The sequence below is a fragment of the Panicum virgatum genome, chromosome 3N (genome assembly GCF_016808335.1).
Source record: "Panicum virgatum strain AP13 chromosome 3N, P.virgatum_v5, whole genome shotgun sequence".
In the NCBI taxonomy this organism is placed as follows: Eukaryota; Viridiplantae; Streptophyta; class Magnoliopsida; order Poales; family Poaceae; genus Panicum; species Panicum virgatum.
This window is the reverse complement of record NC_053147.1, coordinates 15,362,723-15,383,412: the sequence shown is the minus strand read 5'-3', so window position 1 is coordinate 15,383,412 and position 20,690 is coordinate 15,362,723. Positions and strand designations below refer to the sequence as shown.

Sequence of the window (20,690 nt, the reverse complement as noted above, 5' to 3'; positions counted from 1 at the left end):
CAAGGGCCAAGCTATTTTCCCCTCCTTTTTTCCTAGTACTAGTACGTGTTTTTCCAACGGCAGCAACCAGCAAGAACCATATCCTTGTGTCGGAGATGACATCACGTGCTCCATCAATCCAGTGACGGATTTTAGGCAGCCCAGGCCCTTGGATCAACCTGCTTCAGGGCTTCAGGCCCTTGGATTATTCTCCAGATACCACCGGCCCTTGGTCGCGCCGCGCGCCCGCCCGCGGCGGCCGCGACGTGGGGCGCTGCCCGCCACCACCCGGGCCTCTAAACAATTCCCCGCCGCGCGATCTCGATCCAGCTCGAGTCCATAGGACAAATAAATCGTGAGGCCACGAGCTGGCGCCGCCGGCCCCTGATTTTTATTCATTGCCCATATTCTCGTACAGTCGTACACCCAGGTCCACGTTTAGAGGTGGTAACCGATGATACCCTAGCGATATCTTCGTAATACAACTTAATCTTTATATATTTTTTAAATAAAACACATGGTCGGTTCTTAAACTCTTATTTAAGTACATATATTCTGAGGTTACTGATTTGGCTTTCTAAACTTAGTCTCGAGTGTTATTTAGGTCCATATACTCTTAAAATACAAATCTAGCTCTCTAAGCTTAGCTTTTGGTGTCAGGTAGGTCCTTGTACTATTTAAATGTAGTGACATTCAAAATAAATTGAGAAAAAATTATATATAATTTACTTAGAGTCAAAATAAAAAATTTAGCTCCAAGTGTATAAAGCAATATTGCTAAGTATGAATCCAGATGGTTGATGATGTTTCACTTTAATTTGAAGGCAATATCTTAGTTTGTTAGGTCGCATGACAACCATACTTTATTCTTAGAAGGTTATTCGAATTTAAACAACCATATCATATTATGCTTTATTAGTGGGATGTACTTGTACTTTAATAGTATAGATCTAGATGACACCTGAAGCTAAGTTTAGAGATTTAAGATATTTACATTTTGAGAGTATATTGACTTAAGTGGCACCCGAGGGTAAGTTTAGGGGGTAAGAGTAAGTTTGGGGAGTAATATATGCAATTTAAGAATATAGGGATCTACTCCATCCGTAAAAAAAAACAAGTCATTATAGGATTTAAAATTTGTCCCAAAGAACTACTCATCTTACCCTATTTAGAAAGTACATATGCATGGAAAAAAATCAATTAGTGCCAAATTTATAGAGGCAAATTTGGTCATTTTACCTTTTTGTTAATTTATCCTAGAATTTCTAGAATGACTTATTTTTGTGGGACGGAGAAAGTAAGTGACTACAAATTTTAGGACCAGCTATGCACTTTACTATATTTGTTTTAGTTTAGAATTATACTACATGCGATGCGATGCATCTTCATCTATTTCTCTTTCCTTTTGGGGAATTGCGTCGTGAGTCGTGACACTTCACCTACGCTTGTCCTCGTGAAGTTGAGGACTTGAGGTGTGACAAGGTACCAGCAATTGGGCATGGCGGTATGGGCAGTCGAACGCAGCTTTACACTTCGACCACTCGCTTGTTTCCCGTTCTCAAGAAGATAAGAGCAAGTATTATGGGCGGCGCGGAACGGGCTGGGATCCAACGTGGAGAAGTGAGAAAGGTGGAGCGGGCGCTTGTTATTTCGCTCGCTCGAGCCGGCGAAATGGATGTGTTGTCTCACTGCAGCGCAATGATGGTTCGTGGGGTCCGCCGCATGCGACGCGCTCCCAGCCGGCAGTCGGCGATTTCTATAATCCTTGCTCTAACATATCCTACTAGCGCTATCCCAAGACTGAAGGCGACGTTTCAAAAAAAAAAGACTGAAGGCGACATTGTATAGTACAGTACTGCCACAGTGCCACCGCCATACATTCCTGCTCCTAGAACTGTGCCCCCGCGGCTGTCGTTCGCGTCGGCGACGATCGCGCAGCTGCTGCCATTGGGGAACCTGGAGCGCGGTGTCTATTCATCGCGCGCGCTTCTGCGCTCCAATCCATCACAGAAGGGCTTTCCGTCCGTGCGCCGTTAGTCACCGTAGAGCCCCCCCCATGGCCCTTTAACCTCTCACGGCCCATTAACCAGGTTGGCCCATTTTTTTTAACCCGGTCGTCGTTCTATCTCGATTCATCCGCCGCCCCCTCCCCCATTCCGGGTCCGCTGTTAGGGTTTCTCTTCTGGTGAATTTCCATTTCCTCTGTGCGTCTTCATGGTGGCACTCGATCTCTTTGCAGCATCTTTCTAGGTTCGTTCCCAGCTTCTCTTGGCTGTTCCCTTTGTTCTTCTTCTCTAGGTCAAGTCCCAGGGAGACGACTTTGTTCCGATTCATTTCTTCGTCTGCTAGTCCAATTTATTTTGAGTCGTGCCATTCTTAGTTCAAGTGCAAATCAAGTCGTCTCCCTCTTTGTATGCAAGTTTTATGTTTATTAGCTAGAGCTATCATCTGGATCCCATACTTCTTTTTGCTTAGGATTGTTTTTTCTCATACATGTAATTAGTTGAAAATCTTCGCCCCAATTCCCTTATTTTTGTGTATCCAATTAGAGATCTCCTTTTTATGATTTTACATGTATGTAGTTAGGTTGCTGTGTTACAAACATCCCCCATGTGCAGTTTGAGAATGTCTGGGTAAACACCCCCCTTGTGCAGAGTGATTGTATGGGTTACAAATATTCATGTGTTACAAAGAATTCATGCGTGTAATATTTTTAACTTTTTTCGTGTGTTTACAGTTTACTAACATAGTTTTTCTTATATCATATTTCTAATTTATTCCAAGGTTTTTCTATTTTATTTTTAGGGTGTTTTGTCTAGTATGACAACAGCTATGGATCGTGTCAAGTATCGCTTCTCTACCCAACGTTTTCAAAAAGTCATAGATTCTCTTTCAGAAGATCAGAAAGGTTTCTTGGCGAAGAATGGTTTTGAAAAGTTTCTGGGTTTTCGCAAGTTCACAGTGCCTATGCCTTTCCTTGAATGGGTCATGGGGCAGGTTGTTACTGATCTCTCCCAATTCAAGCACAGATTGAAATCTTTCAAGTTCACAAGATACATGGTTCAACAAATAATTGGAATACCTTCTGGAGAGATCCCGATCATTCTGCATTCTTGTGGTGTCAAAATTTCTGACAAACTTTCCATCCATGATGTTGTTCGTAACCTTCTCGATCAACATGATGAGCAATCATTTATTAAATGGTTCATGCTTGTTGCTCTTTCTACCATCATTTGTCCTTCTACTCAGAACTTTGTTAACATCAACTATCTTCCATATCTCTTGGATGTTTCCCAAATCAACACTTTTGATTGGAGCACTCATGTGCTGAACTACATTTTATCTGAGGTTAAAAAATACCAAGGTTTCATCTCTTCAAAAGATGATGGGAAGATATACGTTGGCTCTTGCCTCCCACTCCTTGCTGTAAGTTTTTTATTTTCATTTCTTACTGTTTTTTTCCCAGTCTGGTTCACACTCTTCTTTTACCTGTTCTACATCATAAAATCTTGTTATTCCTGCAGATTGCCTACATGGATTTCATCGACTTCAGCCATGAATATGCCAATCATCACAATTTTTGCTATGATGTTCCAAGAATTTGTAATGTTAGATCAGAGGACTTCCTTTTCGCTGCCAATGTGGACAGAAATCTATCAAACCCAGGTCGCCCTTCGTATGGAATTCTTGAGGTAAGCGACATACATTCTTTATTCTCGATGGTAATCGGTCATATGATTATTACATTACTTCAGTTTTTGTTTTACACCTACACACTGCCAACCTCTTATTATTCATAGATAGTTTTTTATTTATTCATTTGTTTATGCAGTTTCATAGTCTGATATCTTCACCATACTTCGAAGAGCCTCTTACTGATGGACCTATTGAACATGATTATTCTATAAGCTCAGATTTTTTTTCAGGCTCACATCATGAATCTGTTGCCCCTTTTCAAGTGAGTTTTTTTCCCTTTTCATATGTCTCCTTTTTTATGTCCAGTTTTATTGATTTATATCATTTTTTCGTAGATCATCCCAAGTATTGAAGGATTGATAGATAAGCATTGCAATCTTCTAAAAAATGATGTTTCTGCTGGCATTGTTGACAAGGGTGAAACAGTTTATTCGGACTTCGTGAATCAGTTTGGTTCTGTTTTCTCAAATCGGCTGTCTCTACTCTCTTCTGAGATACTTGCACACATTGAGTCTGTCAAGTATGCCACTAATTCAGAGGAAACTGATAAGCTTACAAACAATTCAGGATCTCTTCATATCCATTGCCACAGTGAGAATGTTGCTGTTTCTGAATCAACTCCCACTGAAAATGATACACATCATGATTTGTCCAATATACAGCAAGAAACTGATAATCTTGTCGATCATACTGATGAAGAGAGACTTGTTTCAAGTTCGTTTAATCATGATCGCCAAAAATCATGCTCTAATACTCAAGCAGCGTTGAATGATGATATTAATTGTCCAAGCACCCCAACATTCACTGATCAAATGGAAGGTGTCGGCGGTTTTGAACAAGACATTGAGCCATCGGTTATGAATGACACATGTTTACCTGTCATATTTAATTCTTTGTCTTATTTCATTTTTTTATTTGTGTATGCTTCTTAATTTTTCCTGGTCCCTTTTTTTTCTAGCCCCTTGTGGTATTAATCCAAAAAGAAAGTGCAGAATGGGTTCATCTACAATTGATAAGAAGAAAAGGAAGAAGAGGGCAGCTATCCCCTCAGCTCATGTTAATTCCCCTGTCAAAATCAAGTTGACTAATGAAATGGAACTTTCATATATCAAGTATGTTCGTTCACAAAACATTGATCCAATTGAGAATGGCCCATCGTAAGGCCACACACCTCCTGTCTCCCCTTTTGTTTCACATCAATTTAATTTCAATGTATAACTCATCTATTATTTTTTTTCTTGTCATCTTTGCAGCCCAACTTTTGTCTCAATCGCTGGATTTGAATGTTCATATGATTCATTTCGTCTTTCTCTTCAGCCCAGAGGTTTTGTGTCCAATGATTTAATGGCAGTTTTTGTGCAATACTTCAATGATGATCACAAGCTTAATACTGAAAACATTTATGATCGTAACAAAGTTGCTTTCACACCTTTTTTAGTGGTACTACTCTTCTACCTATTTTTTTATCTCAAATTTTCTGCACGCACAAATCTTAGTTTTTTAATGTCTTCATATACTGAATTTTTTTTTCACATTTCTTGGAGCAGTAAAAACTCATGCTTGATCCTAAGACATATATTCCAGAGTCCAATGAGCCAGAACTGACAAGGATCAATGAACAAATGGACATCGCAAATGCTGATCTGGTACCTTTCTTTAATTCTTGCTTTCTTTTTCCAATTTTTGTATGATGTTTTTTTCGTCATTTAACTTTCTAAGTTTGCTTATCATGTAATTTATTTTTCGTTGACAGTTATTGTTCCCCTTGATACTCAATGAACATTGGATCCTCATATGCATCAACTACCTTGTCAAGAAAGTCCACTTTTTTGATCCAGCAATTCGAGCTTCAAACTCTGAATCCGTATTGCCTGCAAATTCAATAAAATTTGCTACAAACAATGTGGTATTTGTCTTTTTGTCCTGTCAGCTTGATGCAAGTGTTCACTTTCAATTCTGTTTTCATTTTTCTTATTAGTTTCATTTTGGTCACTTTGCATTTCAGGTTATCAATTTCCAAAGAACTTGCAAAGTTGCTGAAATTTTTGACAGAGACTTGCAGAATTATGAATTACAAGTTCCAAGATGTCCAAAGCACTCCAACTCACCATTTCAAAAGTATGTAGCTTTAGTTTCTTCTTTTAACCAAACATACCAGGGAATACATCCATGGTAAACTTTTTTAATTTTTAATTTTTTTTTGTGTCCAGGTTTGATTCAGGCATCTTTGCTATGTTGCTTATGTACAACTGGAATGGTTCGGTGATTAAGATATTTGACCACGTAAGTACTCATTCATTGAATTATTTTTAATAATCAACATAGTGCTTTTTTAACAATCTTTTGACCAAATTATCTCTTACCAGCGTTTCTATATTGTTTTTGAATCATGCTTCCCTCTTTAAGAAGTAATAAGCTGACTTTCAATTTCATTTTATTTTCCCAAAACAGACTGAAGCAACTAAATTCAGGAAGCTCATCGCTTACAAGTTGATGAATTCAGATCTTAATGAAGCTGCAATAAAGAACAACCAAACCGAAGATCAGCCTTGATATCTTCTATTCCATCCCCCTACAGAAATTTTGCTTTTTGGGATAGCTGTAGCAATCAAAATATGTGTCAAAACTAATGTAATATGTACCCAAGTTAAACTTGGATTTTTTTTTGAGGGTGGTATAACATGGAAATCAGAGCTCAAGTACATTGCTACCCCTGCACCCTCTATGCTGGGCAGTGCTTGGATGTTCTAGTTTTCGGAAGTTGCTTGTTCAATGCTATTTTTTAAAGTTTCTGTTTCTGGAAACTAAACATTCCGTATGTAATCAGTTACTAATATAATTTCTGTTTGTAAAAATCATCCGACTTTGGTTGACAAAGGATCGATGTCCCCTGGGTTTCTGTTTCTCTTTTCTAGAGCTGTGTTCACCTGCAAATTTGTTTCCCATTGTGTGTTAATTACCTGACATAAGGTGCAGATGAATGATTCAATTCTTTTTTGAATTTCAACTTGTATGCGTTCACATTGGCTTCCTTTTTGTCCCCTCGAACATTGGAGTCAGTGCTTTAACCCCTCTTATAGCATCAAGTACTGACAATTAGTTAGATAACCATTCCGATCAGTTTTGCTCCTCAGGCAAAAGGAAGAGGAGAAACACCGAGTTTTCAGGCCAGCTAAAGGTTGGAGACTTCAGTACGTGGTGCACATCTCTTCTAGTTATGGGTGAAGGATTATTAGTAACTGGATTTATTTTTCAACATCGCTGACCGATTAGTCAACTGTTAGTGTGTCAAAGATTCGGAGTCTTTTTTCACGCCGCTTGATTTTAGCCAACTGCACTGATTCCATTGCGATAACTAATAAGAAAAATCAGAAATAACTTTGTAGTCACAAGATGAGATGTCTTCAAGGAGCTTCAATTTTCAACAGTTATAGCTGATCAGCCAACTGCACTATTTCTCCATCAATTCTAATAACTTTGTAGTCACACACACAACCACATGTCTGTTTTTGTTTGCAGCACGTAGACAATAACTACTTAAAGAAGACGAAGGTCAATTCATAATTAACCCCCCTCCCACATTTGAGCAACAACAATTTATTTAACTTAATTCATAATCATATTTCTATCGTAGCTAATAAAGTCTCAAGAATCACTTTTCTTTTGGAGCACCATCTACTTCACTAGCATTTGCTTCTGTCTTGCCTTTTTTTTTGGAGGCTGCTTGCTGATCTGCTTTTTCTTGGGAGTAGCATTCTCCTTCATTTTCGCCGCCTTCTCCTTGGCTGTCTTATCCTTTTGAATTTTTTGCATTGAACTTTTCTCAGCCGGCCGACACAACCTGTGGCCCTTATCGACACTAACAACTTCTACAATTGCTGGGTCTTTGTACACAACTAAATCAGTTGATTGAGAAGCATTTTCTTCACATTCCATTCTGTCAAAAATCATTTGAACTTCCTTCATAAACTTCTCACTTCTTTCAGAATCTTTGCAAACTTTCGAGCACATTTCTGACAAGGAATTCATCATCATAGCATGCCTAAATATTGGGTCATCTCCACAATCTACTATTTGTTCAAGTCCTTTAAGCTTATGCCTTTTCAATTCTTCTTCCAAATAGCTTTTAGTCCATCTTTGCTTGATGTAGTTATCTGGAATTTTGTGGATACCAAGCTGTGTAAATAACCTGAGCACATGGCAGCAAACTATCCCATCCCTGTTGTACTTTTTGCAAATACAATTGAATGAATTGTAGTTCTGGTCAACTTCAATTGTAAAAGTCTTCCTATAGAACTCAATATCTTCATGCTGGATAAGCCTATGAACATTATATTTCACATCCTTTTCTACCTCTTCAATAGAGTACGCTCCAGAATTGTGAACTTCTTTTTGAAATTTCAGATATATGCTTCTCGTGTAAACCTCTGCAGCATGCCTCTCAATCATTTGCATAGAAGCAAAACCGGCTCCTGAACATTTGATTCAAATCTGTCCCTCCGCTCAATTTCAGCTTGTTCCTCCTGAAATATCTCACATTGCCGAAGGAATGTTTCTATGCTATCCTTTCTCAAAACATAATCCTTAAATGATGAATTGGTGCTTTCACTTCTACCCGTGGTCTTGATGAATGGAAAGAACACGTCCATGAAGTAAGCTGGTACCCACATATGTCTATTTTTCCACATCAATTTCAGGGATGAATTTTCTTGCAGACCATATTTTTCTATGATGGCTGTCCACCCTTCATCAAATTCCTCTCTACTTATGGACTCATATATCAACTTCTCTAATTCTTTTCCGAGATTTTCTATGTCTTTCAATAAGGTTCCAAGATTCTCTCTAGCATTCCTCATGATATGCCAAAAGCAATTTCTATGAACTTTTGTCCCAAAAACTTCAAATATTGCCTTCTTCATAGCAGCATCTTGATCTGTAATTATAATTTCTGGTCTTCTACCATCCATTACTTCCAGCAGTACATTAAATAGCCAAGAGAAAGTTTCTGCAGTTTGATTTTCTAGCAATGCATATCCAAAAACCACAGTTCTCCCATGACCATTAATCCCAACCAAAGGAGCAAAAGGCATATTATACTTATTTGTGCTGAAAGTAGTATCAAAAGAAATGAAATCTCCATACAGCTTGTAGTTTAGTCTTGAAGACGCATCAGTCCAGAAAATACTTCTAACCGTGTTGTTGTCATCTGTTCTCATAGTGTAGTAGAAACCAGGATGTTGCTTTTGCATTTTCTTCACGTAGTTCATGGTGCTATCTATATCTGTATTTCTCATCTTTTGCTTTCTATCAGCTTGCTTCAGATTTTTAAGCTGTGTTCTCCCAAAATTCATGTTCTTGAAGCTGCCTTTCATCTTTCTAAATATTTGCATTATTCTCCTTGGCTTTATTCTAGCTTCTTGGAGAATTCTTGAAAAAATTTTCTCCTCAACAGTCATATATCTATGATTAATGAAGAATTTGGTCAAAGAAGGGCTGCTCACTAAATCATGATTATGCACAAGATCTACATCACTGAACTTCCATCTGCCTTGCTGCAACACTACAATGATCCTCATCTTGCAACTGGTTCCCTTAACATAGGATCTTTTCCTTTTCTTGTGTGGATTCTTTGGCTCTGCTGCTTTCTTACTTTTATTGCACATCAAAAATATTTTCTTATTTTTGTAGTTTCTCCCCTTAAAAACTGCAAATCCATTCACTTGCCCATATATATTCACGAATCTGTGAGCATCATCCAGCGTGTCAAAACTCATTCCAATCTCTGGTTTCTTGGTACCTTCAGCCTCATCTGGGTTGGGAAACAAATATTCTTCATCTTCGGCAACATCATCTTCCCCTTCTTCATCTGTTAGAAAACCACCCTCTGCAGAATCCTGAATACAAAGTATTTTTTCAATATTCACTTTCACTTCCAAAATAGTAAGGTAATTATTTCAATCTACAGATGGAATCATTTAAGTTTTCACCCCCCCCCCCCCAATTACCTCTGAATCATAGTGCTCTCCATCATTGTACAAGCCAGCTAATTCACATCTTTCCTCATTATAGATATCAGCAATTGCAAGCATGGGATCCTAAATAATATTTGAGTAGTTTAAGTCATAACATAGTTCCATAGTAATCACACACAAAAAATATTGATAAAGCTTTTTTTCACTTCAACTCAATTCATATTTTCTGATATAGAACCACAAGCACATACCGATTGGTTCACCATATCACTCTGTGCTGAAACATCATTTCTGGAACTTGCATTATCATCCAACTTTTGCATGTACAATTTTAATGAAATAACAACTACCAAACTCAATGTAGTTTTCATGACAACATCATTTGAGAACAAAATTTAAGTTTTACCTTCTTTAGTTCAGATACCACACTCTCAAACTTCTTTCCAATATTTGTTGTTTTCTGCATAGAAGAGTCTTCCAATCCAGTATCCTGAAAAGAAAATTATTTAGACAGACATAATATCTATTTTTGGCTGGTATCTATACAATGTTAAATTTGTCTTACCTTGGTTATTGGATTCAAATCATAAACATCTGGATCCTGATTCTTTAAGCTAGTTTCATATTCATGCCTTGTCGCAGCTGTAACACTGTTGATTGAACCAGATAAACATACCTAACATAAATAATAATATGTCAAACTCTATACAGATTGTTCTTGTACAACTTCTGTTTTTAGGCACGAGTACTAGATTACTTGCAATTCGATCTATTAGTAAAGTATCAGCAATTTTCGAAACAAGAAAGGCGCAACTCAGAGAAACAAAGCGTTCTAACCTTTGTAGATTTCGAAGTTTCAATCTCCAAATCTGATGTTCGACTGAAGCCCAATCTTGCATCAATCAAATCGCCCCCCATTCTCTTCAGATGATCCCCCCACGCCGGCGGCGCGCGGCGGGTCTCTCTTTTTTTCTGTTGACTTCAATAGGATTGGTTTCTTTCCCCTTTCTCAAGCCGTCTAAAGGTAAGGGTAGTTTGGTCCTTTTTTGTTTTTTTATTGAACCGGTATGCAGAGTAACTCGAGCCACATCATTTTTTTAGAAGAGCCTCTTGCCACTCTTTCTTCCAACAGAGATGAGACTACTCAAAAGCTCCCCACCCATGGCTCTAGATTTCTGAAGTTAACAGCAGGTAAACTTCTTTCTTTTTTTCGAACTCCATCCCTCCCTGCATCATGGATCCGCCCTTTTGTTTTTTCATCTTTGGGTCCCCTGCTTTTTTGGTCCGCCACTAGAAGAAAACTTTCATTGCTCAGATCTGTGTTTCCCAAATTCAGAATACCATTTTCTATATTCCAAATCTGTAAGACCATTTTTCATTGGCACACTAACTAGTTCCTACAAGTCGATTGAAGAATTCTAGGCCCCCATAACCCAAAACTGAGTCTGGTTCACTTCTAGGGTTCTAACATTTCTTTTAAGCATTACTTTTTGGAATTCATGGTGTGCTGTAATTAGATGATAGCGTTTAGGGTTCCAGACTTTTTTTTACACGGTGTGCTAATTTACAGATTCACATTACTGTTGGAATTCATCAGTAAGAGACTCTTATATTTTACAGCTTACCCAATCAATGAAATTCAACTGTAGATGTTTTTCTGGGACCACTAATATTTTTTTTCAATTAAAACTGAAATCTACTAACTTATCTTATTCTAGACTGATCATTTTTTTTTCAGGTGTCATCTAGAGTAATTAAAATGGGGACTACCAGTAAAAGTTCTTTTAAAGTTCCAGCAATTCCACCCTCAAAAAGATTGGATCAGGTACTCTTGCCCGAAATTTCAAATCACCGACTTCAAATCAGATTATTGGTGTTTCTACAAATATAATTACAAGTGCTACATCTTTAATCTGTCTTTTTCAATGTTTTTCTAGGATCTAAAAATGATGAACTCCACTTTCAAATTAATGCATGTTATCGGCCAGTTAAATGATGATCAGAAACAAGTTGTATCAAATGTTGGTTTTTCAACCATTCTGGATCTTTGTTGTTCATCAGTTCCAAAGAATCTCGTGCTATGGCTGGCAGATAGATTTGACACTGCATCTAATACAGTCAATCTTCCAAATGGTTTATCATTCACAATTAATTCTGCTGTAGTCAAATCAATTCTCGGTATCCCCATGAGCAATGAAACAATACCATGCTGTAGAAATGAAGCTTATCAGTTTATCAAACTACAATTCAATTCAGCTGGAAGAACACCTTCTGTCGATGAGTTAGTGTCTATTATAACACCAGACTTCAAGGGAGAAAATTTTGCAAGAGCTTTCGTCTTGTTGGCATTGTCTTCATTTCTTTGCCCCAATACTAAGAATGTTTGCAGCTCCAAATACTAGTCTGCTGTCATTGTTGTTGATGAAATTATTCAACTAGACTGGTGCTCATTGGTTCTGCAGTGGTTAAATTCTTCTTTGAAAAAGTATCAGAATATGAAGAGTAACGGACAAAGCATTCCAACTGGTGGTTGTGTCATTCTCTTAGTGGTAAGTACTTACATCTTAGAGAACAATAATACAGATTCCTAACAATGATCTATAAATCATTCCACACGCAAAAAATTTAATTACTGTGTGTTTTTTAGGTGGCTTATCTTGAGTTTCTCTATTCCTCTGAATTCAATTTCGGAATGGCACCCCCAAGATTGAAATTCTGGTCAACAACTGTCATACAAACATTCACACTACTTGATGCACAGCCTGGTTCAAATAATCAATTTGGCAGATTACCAGTAAGCCAAACAACATTGTCTTCTACTAATAATTATTGTTACTCTTTTTACATTTCAGTTCATTGACTTCATTTCCTCTTTTTTCTGCTAGGTAAAACATCTCTGTTGCACCCCTTTCAAAGAATGTTTTAAAGAAGAGAATCATTACTCAGTTTTTGCAAATGATTTAGAATGTATCATAAAAGAAAATTGTCCACCAGATCAAATTGAAAGTGTAAGATCATATTCTTATATTTTCATTTTTACTAACCATTTTCTGTTTTAGTATTGTTTTAACTCTTCAACTATATTTCATTTTTAACATCTTAACAAATTATGTAAACAGGTCAAGCTTCAAATATCTGCACTTTCAAAGAAGTTCCAACGTTCTATATCCCAGAGAATCATGAAAGACACCTCAGACTTTGTTCATAGTGTTCTTTTTGTAGTGTCATCGAAAACACTGCAGAAAACCAAAGAGAAGACTTTGGAATTTCTTGAAGATTCAGATTCAGAATGTGAACATGCTCATCTTTCAGTCCATGAGACTCATTTTCAAAAGAGGCAAAAGCTGCAGAGAAATGAACTTGACTTCAAAATGTTGCCTGTCCCTGAACTCAAAGAAGAAGTGAAATACACAAGCATTGTTGAACAAGTTTTTTCAAAACTGTGTTATGAAATTCTTGAATTTCCAAAAGTCACAGATCTTGGTAGTACTCTCGATAGTACTTATGACAGTTTTGATCATTTGATTTCTGGTTTACATGAGCTGAAATCTGATTATAATCTATTCAGTAATGAAGAAATTGTTGACTTGATAAAGCTTGGTCAATACAAATGCAATGGTAAAATATTCTCATAAATTATTTAACTCTTCTTACAAACACTTTTCAGCTGTTATGTTTCATTTTTACTAATAATCCTTCATTTGTTTGCTCCAGATTCTTTACAAGCCAAAAAAAGAATTCCTGAAGAGAAAGTTCTACTGGATTCTTTCATCCCCCAACAAGCCAATGTTCCGATGGACATTCCGAGACCTGTAAATGATGGTAACCAACGAATTGGTATCCAATCAGTCAGTGGAACATTCATCAAAGGACCCAAATATGGCTTATCATTGAATGAAGCTTTGCTTGGCCGAACTATGACAAAAGTTGATCTGCAGCAGGGTTTTCCAAATTTTGATATATTCGCCGAAGAACTTGCACAAAATTCTGGAATGAGTAAGAATCCAACTGTTGCTGCCACAAGTGGCCTAGGAAAAAACTTCATCAAAAGTAGTGAACTTATGCAGATTTCAGAATTCAATTATGTTCCAACAGAAACAAGTTCAAGAATACACTCTACAAACATCCAATTCATATTTCCAACCCCTCTGGAGCACAGCTTCTATTCCTTGCTTACACATAACGTTTCAAAGTTAACCTTCAGGTTTGTTATTTCACAGATTTTGTTCAGCGAAATTAAATATATCACAAATGCTCAAGTTCTTTCAATTTTCATTTTGTTTGTTTAATTTAATCATTTACATTACATTTCATTCGCAGTCCTAGGATATTTGAAAAAGATGGGATCTGGGTTGACCAAAGAACACTTTCCCTTTCTATGATGCCCGGGGGATGGTTTCATTTTAGAGTTATGGATTGTTTTTGTAAGTTATTCTCATACCAACAATCCCCTCAACTGAATTGCCACATCTCAAAGATATTCCTCTCCAATGTTACTGCAGTAAGACACTTCATCAAATTTCAGATTTATATAATTCAGATAATAAAATATTGTTATCTGTTAATTTCTACTTATTTGTTTATATTCTTTTTCAGTCTATCTTAATGAATCATTCCCTTGATCCTAAAAATTTGAAGAGTGAATTTATACAAATCATTGGAGTAGATCCGAACAGTTGTAATCTGGTGAGTTCATGGCTTCAATCAATAGTTTTTTTTGTTTTTGTTACTGATATCTTTATTTTCCATTCATGACAATTTCATGTTTTTAAATCCAGGTACATATTCCATGTTTTATTGACAAACAATGGGTGTTGGTGGTTGTTAATTTCATCAAAGGAAGATTTGATATTTTATCTCCAGAATACGGAGCCGACAGGACATTGAAAGTGACAAATACTGTGGTTTACAACTTTAGAATCTTATTCATCTTGGCCTTTCCATCATTCCAAAAATTCAACATACATGACTTCATTGTTTCTTACATTGATGTTCCAAAACAGCAATCAAAGTAAGCCATATTTATTAAACATGATTTCTTTCTTTTTTGAAAAACATTCAAATTTGTGATTTCCACTAAAAAATATTTGATATATGCTTTTTCTGCAATAATCTACTTTTACTAGGGAGGACTCTGGAATCTTTGTAACATGCTTTATGGAAACATATGATGGTACAAGCATTGCTAAGTTCAATATTGTAAGTTGAAAAGCAGACCCCCCCCCCTCCTCTCTAACTGATCTTTTTGCTACATATTCTTTTATTTCATTTAACTACAAATGATAACAGAAATTTGCAAATCCATCTTTTTCAGGCAGACATCCAAGCATTAAGAGAGAAAAAGCTATTTCACTTGATTTTCAGCAAGGAGAATAAAGCTAAAGCAGATATAATTTCAACATTTAGGAGACAAAATGTTAGTCCATTTTTCTTTTTTCCAAAATCGTTCTGCGTATTTTATAATTTTTTGAATGCAACACGTATTAATTTATCTTCATTTGTTTTTCTATAGAACGTTGGCTTCTTCTAAGTTTCAAGATCAGTTTCAACAATTGTTGGCAGAGAAGCTTTTGACTACAATCTGCGGAAGAATCTTGAAGACTGAGTTCATAGCCTCAAATGAAAACATTTCTCTACATGCTCATTTAGTGTATTATTTTGATGCTCAGAAACTTTTTTCTGAATTGTAATTGCTGCGGCACTTAGTTTATACTTTTTCCATTGAATTATAGAACACTTTACAAATCTGGCACCTCGAAACACTCTTGTCCAATATTGGAACACTTTCTTAAATCCCCGGAACCTTGGAACATTTTTGGAACATTTTTCCAAAACATTGAATATTTAGGAACATTTTAAAATGTTCTAATGGAACATTCTGAGTTGTGTTCAACCAAATCTTCAGGAACATTTTTAGTTGTTCTCAAACATTTTGTGAACAGATTGGAACATTTTTCTAAAACACCACAAAATGTTCTGAACATCAATAAATGTTCTGAACAAATTATTTGGGAACATTTTAAAAAGTTCAAAACTTTCAGAATATTTCTAGTAATTATCCAGAACATTTTTAGTTGTTCTCAAATATTTTGTGAACACATTAGAACATTTTTTTAAAACACCACAAAATGTTCTGAACATCAATAAATGTTCTGAACAAATTATTTGGGAACATTTTAAAAAGTTCAAAACTTTCAGAATATTTCTAGTAATTATCTAGAACATTTTTAGCTGTTCTCAAACATTTTGTGGACAGATTGGAACATTTCTCTAAAACACCACAAAATATTCTGAACATCAATAAATGTTCTGAACAAATTATTTGGGAACATTTTAAAAAGTTCAAAACTTTCAGAATATTTCTAGTAATTAACCAAAACATTTTTAGTTGCTCTCAAACATTTTGTGGACAGATTGAGACATTTCTCTAAAACACCACAAAATGTTCTGAACATCAATAAATATTCTGAACAAATTATTTGGGAACATTTTAAAAAGTTCAAAACTTCCAGAATATTTCTAGTAATTATCTAGAACATTTTTAGCTGTTCTCAAACATTTTGTGGATAGATTGGAACATTTCTCTAAAACACCACAAAATATTCTGAACATCAATAAATGTTCTGAACAAATTATTTGGGAACATTTTAAAAAGTTCAAAACTTTCAGAATATTTCTAGTAATTAACCAGAACATTTTTAGTTGTTCTCAAACATTTTGTGAACAGATTGGGACATTTCTCTAAAACACCACAAAATGTTCTGAACAAATTATTTGGGAATATTTTATAAAGTTCAAAACTTTCAGAATATTTCTAGTAATTATCTAGAACATTTTTAGCTGTTCTCAAACATTTTGTGGATAGATTGGAATATTTCTCTAAAACACCACAAAATATTCTGAACATCAATAAATGTTCTGGACAAATTATTTGGGAACATTTTAAAAAGTTCAAAACTTTCAGAATATTTCTAGTAATTAACCAGAACATTTTTAGTTGTTCTCAAACATTTTGTGAATAGATTGGGACATTTCTCTAAAACACCACAAAATGTTCTGAACATCAATAAATGTTCTGAACAAATTATTTGGGAACATTTTAAAAAGTTCAAAACTTTTAGAATAGTAATTATCGGGAACATTTTTAGTTGTTCTCAAACATTTTGTGGACAGATTGGAATATTTCTCTAAAACACCACAAAATATTTTGAACATCAATAAATGTTCTGAACAAATTATTTGGGAACATTTTAAAAAGTTCAAAACTTTCAGAATATTTCTAGTAATTATCCAGAACATTTTTAGTTGTTCTCAAACATTTTGTGGACAGATTGGAACATTTCTCTAAAACACCACACAAATGTTCTGAACATATTGTGTTCTGAACAAATTATTTGGGAACATTTTAAAAAGTTCAAAACTTTCAGAATAGTAATTATCGGGAACATTTTTAGTTGTTCTCAAACATTTTGTGGACAGATTGGAACATTTCTCTAAAACACCAAAAAATATTTTGAACATCAATAAATGTTCTGAACAAATTATTTGGGAACATTTTAAAAAGTTCAAAACTTTCAGAATATTTCTAGTAATTATCTAGAACATTTTTAGTTCTCAAACATTTTGTGGACAGATTGGAACATTTCTCTAAAACACCACAAAATGTTCTGAGCATCAATAAATGTTCTGAACAAATTATTTGGGAACATTTTAAAAAGTTCAAAACTTTCATAATATTTCTAGTAATTATCCAGAATATTTTTAGCTGTTCTCAAACATTTTTTGAAATGTTCACACTTTGGAAATGTTCACAAACTAGTCCGGGAACCTTTTGAAATGTTCCAGAACATTCAAAAAAGTTCTAATAAAAAATGTTTAAGACTCAGAACTTTTTTTGGACTAAAAAATGTGAACATTTGTTCAGAACATTTTTAATTGTTTAAGACTCATAACTTTTTTTAATACTTCGCAAAATGTTTCTGAAAAACTGGAACATTTTTAATTGTTTAGAAAGTCTCGAAATATTTTTTCGAACAATTTATATTGTTTAAATGTTCACATGTTCGACTTTTATATTTGTAATCGACCGGCTGCACCACTACCTGCGAAAGCTCATGACACTGAGGAAAACATCCAGCACATCCAGGGAGGAGGTCGATAAACTTCAGATGGAGAACCGATCCCTCCGCGAGAAGGAGGAGAAATCCTCCAGCGAAATGAAGAAGCTCCAGCAGGAGAATGCAAAGCTGAACGAGAGCATGAAGAAGCTGAAATCCGAAACCGAAGAAAATCGCGTCGGGCCAGAAATTGCGGCCCAGGAAACAGCTTGACGCCCTGACGTCCACTTGACGGAGTCGGACAGACGCCCTTCTGCGATATGTTGCCGTACGCTCGCCCGAGTTATGAATAGACGCGCCCACCTGGAGAGGCGTCCGGCCGGGGCCTTCGCTTATTAAAAACGGCCTCGCCTTGTGCCGTGACATGCGCGGCCCCGATCCGCGCGCGTGGGGAGGAGAGGATCGGATCGGACCGGCTGGTGCATCCGCTATATATAGACAGATGGAATTTTTGTGTGCAAGATCCGGTTGTCAGCGCAGCGTCTCCTGCTCATGGATGATGCTCTGTCTCTGATGATAATTCCATGTTCTAATGGTATTATTATGTGCACGGAACGTCGGAACTGACAGTCCCAATTGAGTACTAGAGCAAGATACTGTTCAGTTCAGTCGTTTGTCCTCTGCAGGGTTCAAAACATCAAATGAATGCCTTCCCAGTCTAGTGAGAAAAGCTGAAGGCTGTAAACATGGTTGGCTTGCTACAGGGAAAAAACAGGAGAGATAAAGCAGTAACCGAGCTAGGCCCATGGCATTGTCCATTGCCAAAGTAAGTCAGGATCTTCTTCTTCTCGCATAGGGCCCATATGTTTGGGCCAAGCCCAATAACATTGTCCCCAAAATGTCGCTCGTCCAGAACCCAAAATATCCAACCCGTCAAGGGGTTGGTACAGAGGTTTATCCCTACCACTCCCGGTGCGGCGAGGGTGAGCGAGCGGGCAAGCAAGGAAACCCCCGCGGCGGAAATGGACGCCAAGCTCCTGCTCCCCTTCCCCTCCGCGCCGGCCGCCCTCCACCCGGCTGCGGCGGTACCCAAGTCCCTCTTCCTCGGGGCCTCGCTCCCGCTCCACCCGCGCGCGCCGCCGCCGTTCCCGATGCGCCTTCGCCCGCGACCGGCGGTGGTGGTGGCGCAGGCCGCCGTGAAGCGCCGCAAGGAGGTCCCCTTCGACAACGTGATCCAGAGGGACAAGAAGCTCAAGCTGGTGCTCAAGCTCCGCAACATCCTCGTCGCGCAGCCCGACCGCGTGATGAGCCTCCGCGACCTCGGCCGCTTCCGCCGCGACCTCGGCCTCACCCGCAAGCGCCGCCTCATCGCGCTCCTCAAGAAATTCCCGGGTGTCTTCGAGGTCGTCGAGGAGGGCGTCTACTCCCTCAAGTTCCGCCTCACCCCCGCCGCCGAGCGGCTCTACCTCGACGAGCTCCAGCTCAAGAACGAGTCCGAGGGCCTCGCCGTCACCAAGCTCCGCAAGCTGCTCATGATGTCGCAGGAGAAGCGCATCCTCATCGAGAAGATCGCGCACCTCAAGCACGACCTCGGCCTCCCGCCGGAGTTCCGCGACACCATCTGCCTCAGGTACCCGCAGTACTTCCGTATCGTTCGGATGGACCGAGGGCCGGGGCTGGAGCTCACCCATTGGGACCCCGAGCTGGTGGTGTCTGCGGCGGAGCTCGCAGAGGAGGAGAATCGGACACGGGCAGCTGAGGAGAGGAATTTGATAATTGAGAGGCCACTAAAATTCAACCGAGTGAAGCTGCCGAAGGGGCTGAAATTGACGCGGGGAGAGTCACGCAGGATTGCGCAATTCAATGAAATGCCATATATTTCACCATATGCTGACTTCTCACACCTGCGTTCTGGGTCGGCTGAGAAGGAGAAGCATGCTTGTGGAGTGGTTCACGAGATTCTTAGCTTAACAGTTGAGAAGCGCACATTGGTGGATCACCTGACGCACTTCAGGGAGGAGTTCCGGTTCTCGCAATCCCTGCGGGGCATGATCATTCGTCACCCAGACATGTTTTATGTATCATTCAAAGGGGATAGGGACTCAGTCTTCCTCCGCGAAGCATACAAGGACTCACAGCTGGTTGAGAAGAACATGCTGGTGCTGCTTAAGGAGAAAATGAGGGCTCTCGTTGCTGTCCCGCGCTTTCCTAGAAGAGGTGGGGCTTGGACCAGTGAGGAAGCCGAGGGAGCCAATGGAGCAGCACAATTGTCAAATGAAAGAAGTGATGAAGAATATGATGAAGATGAGGGACTGTCTGATATGGAAGATTTGATCAGTGAACTTTCTGGTGGAAAATCGGATGCTGACTACCAATGGGGTGATGGTTGGTTTGGTGAGAATGATGACGCGCCGCCAGACTTTGCAGACGACGACTCAAGTCCACAAGAAGTCAAGGTTACTATGAAAAATGCTGATGGTTCAGCAAATGGCAGGGCAGCTGTTCCTGTATTTCCTGATGGTAGACCAAGGGAACGGTGGTAAATTGAGCTGATCTAAGCTTTTCATTGATAGAATTATTAGTCTCTAATGTTAGTTCTTTATAATATCAAGTTGCAAAGCTCTTGTCTTTTGAGGTGTCCTACTGATTTTTGTTACCAAGAACATCAGTAGAACACACTTTTGAGGAACCTACATGACAGTGCTGATAATTCTACAAACATAATTGTTGTGGTTTGTGGAGACCCACAGCCGGGTGGCGTAGTGCACCCGCCTAATCCCAGAGGGTGAGTACTCGGGGAAGCGCTAAGCGATTCGGTAGGTCTACCTAGGGAGCGAGAACACAAGAACACTCGAGGATTTAGAGTGGTTCGGGCTGCCGGGGCGTAATACCCTACATCCACTGTGAGTTGTATTGCTCTTACATATGAATGAATCTATCATCTGCCCACGCTGGGTACTGGTAGGGATGAAAACGGTCGGAAACG

At 38.2% G+C, this 20,690-nt stretch overlaps 3 protein-coding genes and 2 long non-coding RNA genes across 6 annotated transcripts; 4 read left to right on the top strand and 1 right to left on the bottom strand.

Moving 5' to 3' along the window:
• Positions 1–5,203: 5,203 nt before the first annotated feature.
• Positions 5,204–6,510, top strand: LOC120667377. Of its 2 annotated transcripts, XM_039947464.1 has the most exons (5): positions 5,204–5,321; positions 5,429–5,581; positions 5,681–5,793; positions 5,886–5,958; positions 6,127–6,510. In XM_039947464.1, exons 1-5 carry the CDS (start codon positions 5,232–5,234, stop codon positions 6,226–6,228), a joined length of 531 nt encoding a protein of 176 aa, XP_039803398.1. In that variant the 5' UTR covers positions 5,204–5,231; the 3' UTR covers positions 6,229–6,510. The 2 variants fall into 2 exon arrangements, with proteins under 2 accessions (XP_039803398.1, XP_039803399.1); XM_039947465.1 differs by lacking the exon at positions 5,429–5,581 and having other exon boundaries at positions 5,219–5,321.
• Positions 6,511–8,120: 1,610 nt separating this feature from the next.
• Positions 8,121–10,565, bottom strand: LOC120667592 (protein FAR1-RELATED SEQUENCE 5-like). The gene is made up of 6 exons (XM_039947634.1): positions 10,485–10,565; positions 10,213–10,323; positions 10,054–10,137; positions 9,899–9,961; positions 9,681–9,770; positions 8,121–9,569 (listed from the first exon to the last, which is right to left on the bottom strand). Exons 1-6 carry the CDS (start codon positions 10,563–10,565, stop codon positions 8,121–8,123), a joined length of 1,878 nt encoding a protein of 625 aa, XP_039803568.1.
• Positions 10,566–13,779: 3,214 nt separating this feature from the next.
• Positions 13,780–14,472, top strand: LOC120666119. Its single transcript, XR_005671567.1, has 4 exons — positions 13,780–13,851; positions 13,968–14,148; positions 14,244–14,333; positions 14,426–14,472. It is a non-coding gene; the product is annotated as an uncharacterized LOC120666119 (long non-coding RNA).
• Positions 14,473–14,551: 79 nt separating this feature from the next.
• On the top strand, positions 14,552–15,052 carry LOC120667317. The gene is made up of 3 exons (XR_005672149.1): positions 14,552–14,658; positions 14,774–14,846; positions 14,962–15,052. It is a non-coding gene; the product is annotated as an uncharacterized LOC120667317 (long non-coding RNA).
• A 3,599-nt stretch (positions 15,053–18,651) lies between these two features.
• LOC120664581 (protein WHAT'S THIS FACTOR 1, chloroplastic) lies at positions 18,652–20,439 on the top strand. Its single transcript, XM_039943853.1, has one exon. The coding sequence runs from the start codon at positions 18,727–18,729 to the stop codon at positions 20,245–20,247; it is 1,521 nt and encodes a 506-aa protein (XP_039799787.1). The 5' UTR covers positions 18,652–18,726; the 3' UTR covers positions 20,248–20,439.
• The last annotated feature ends 251 nt before the right edge of the window (positions 20,440–20,690 follow it).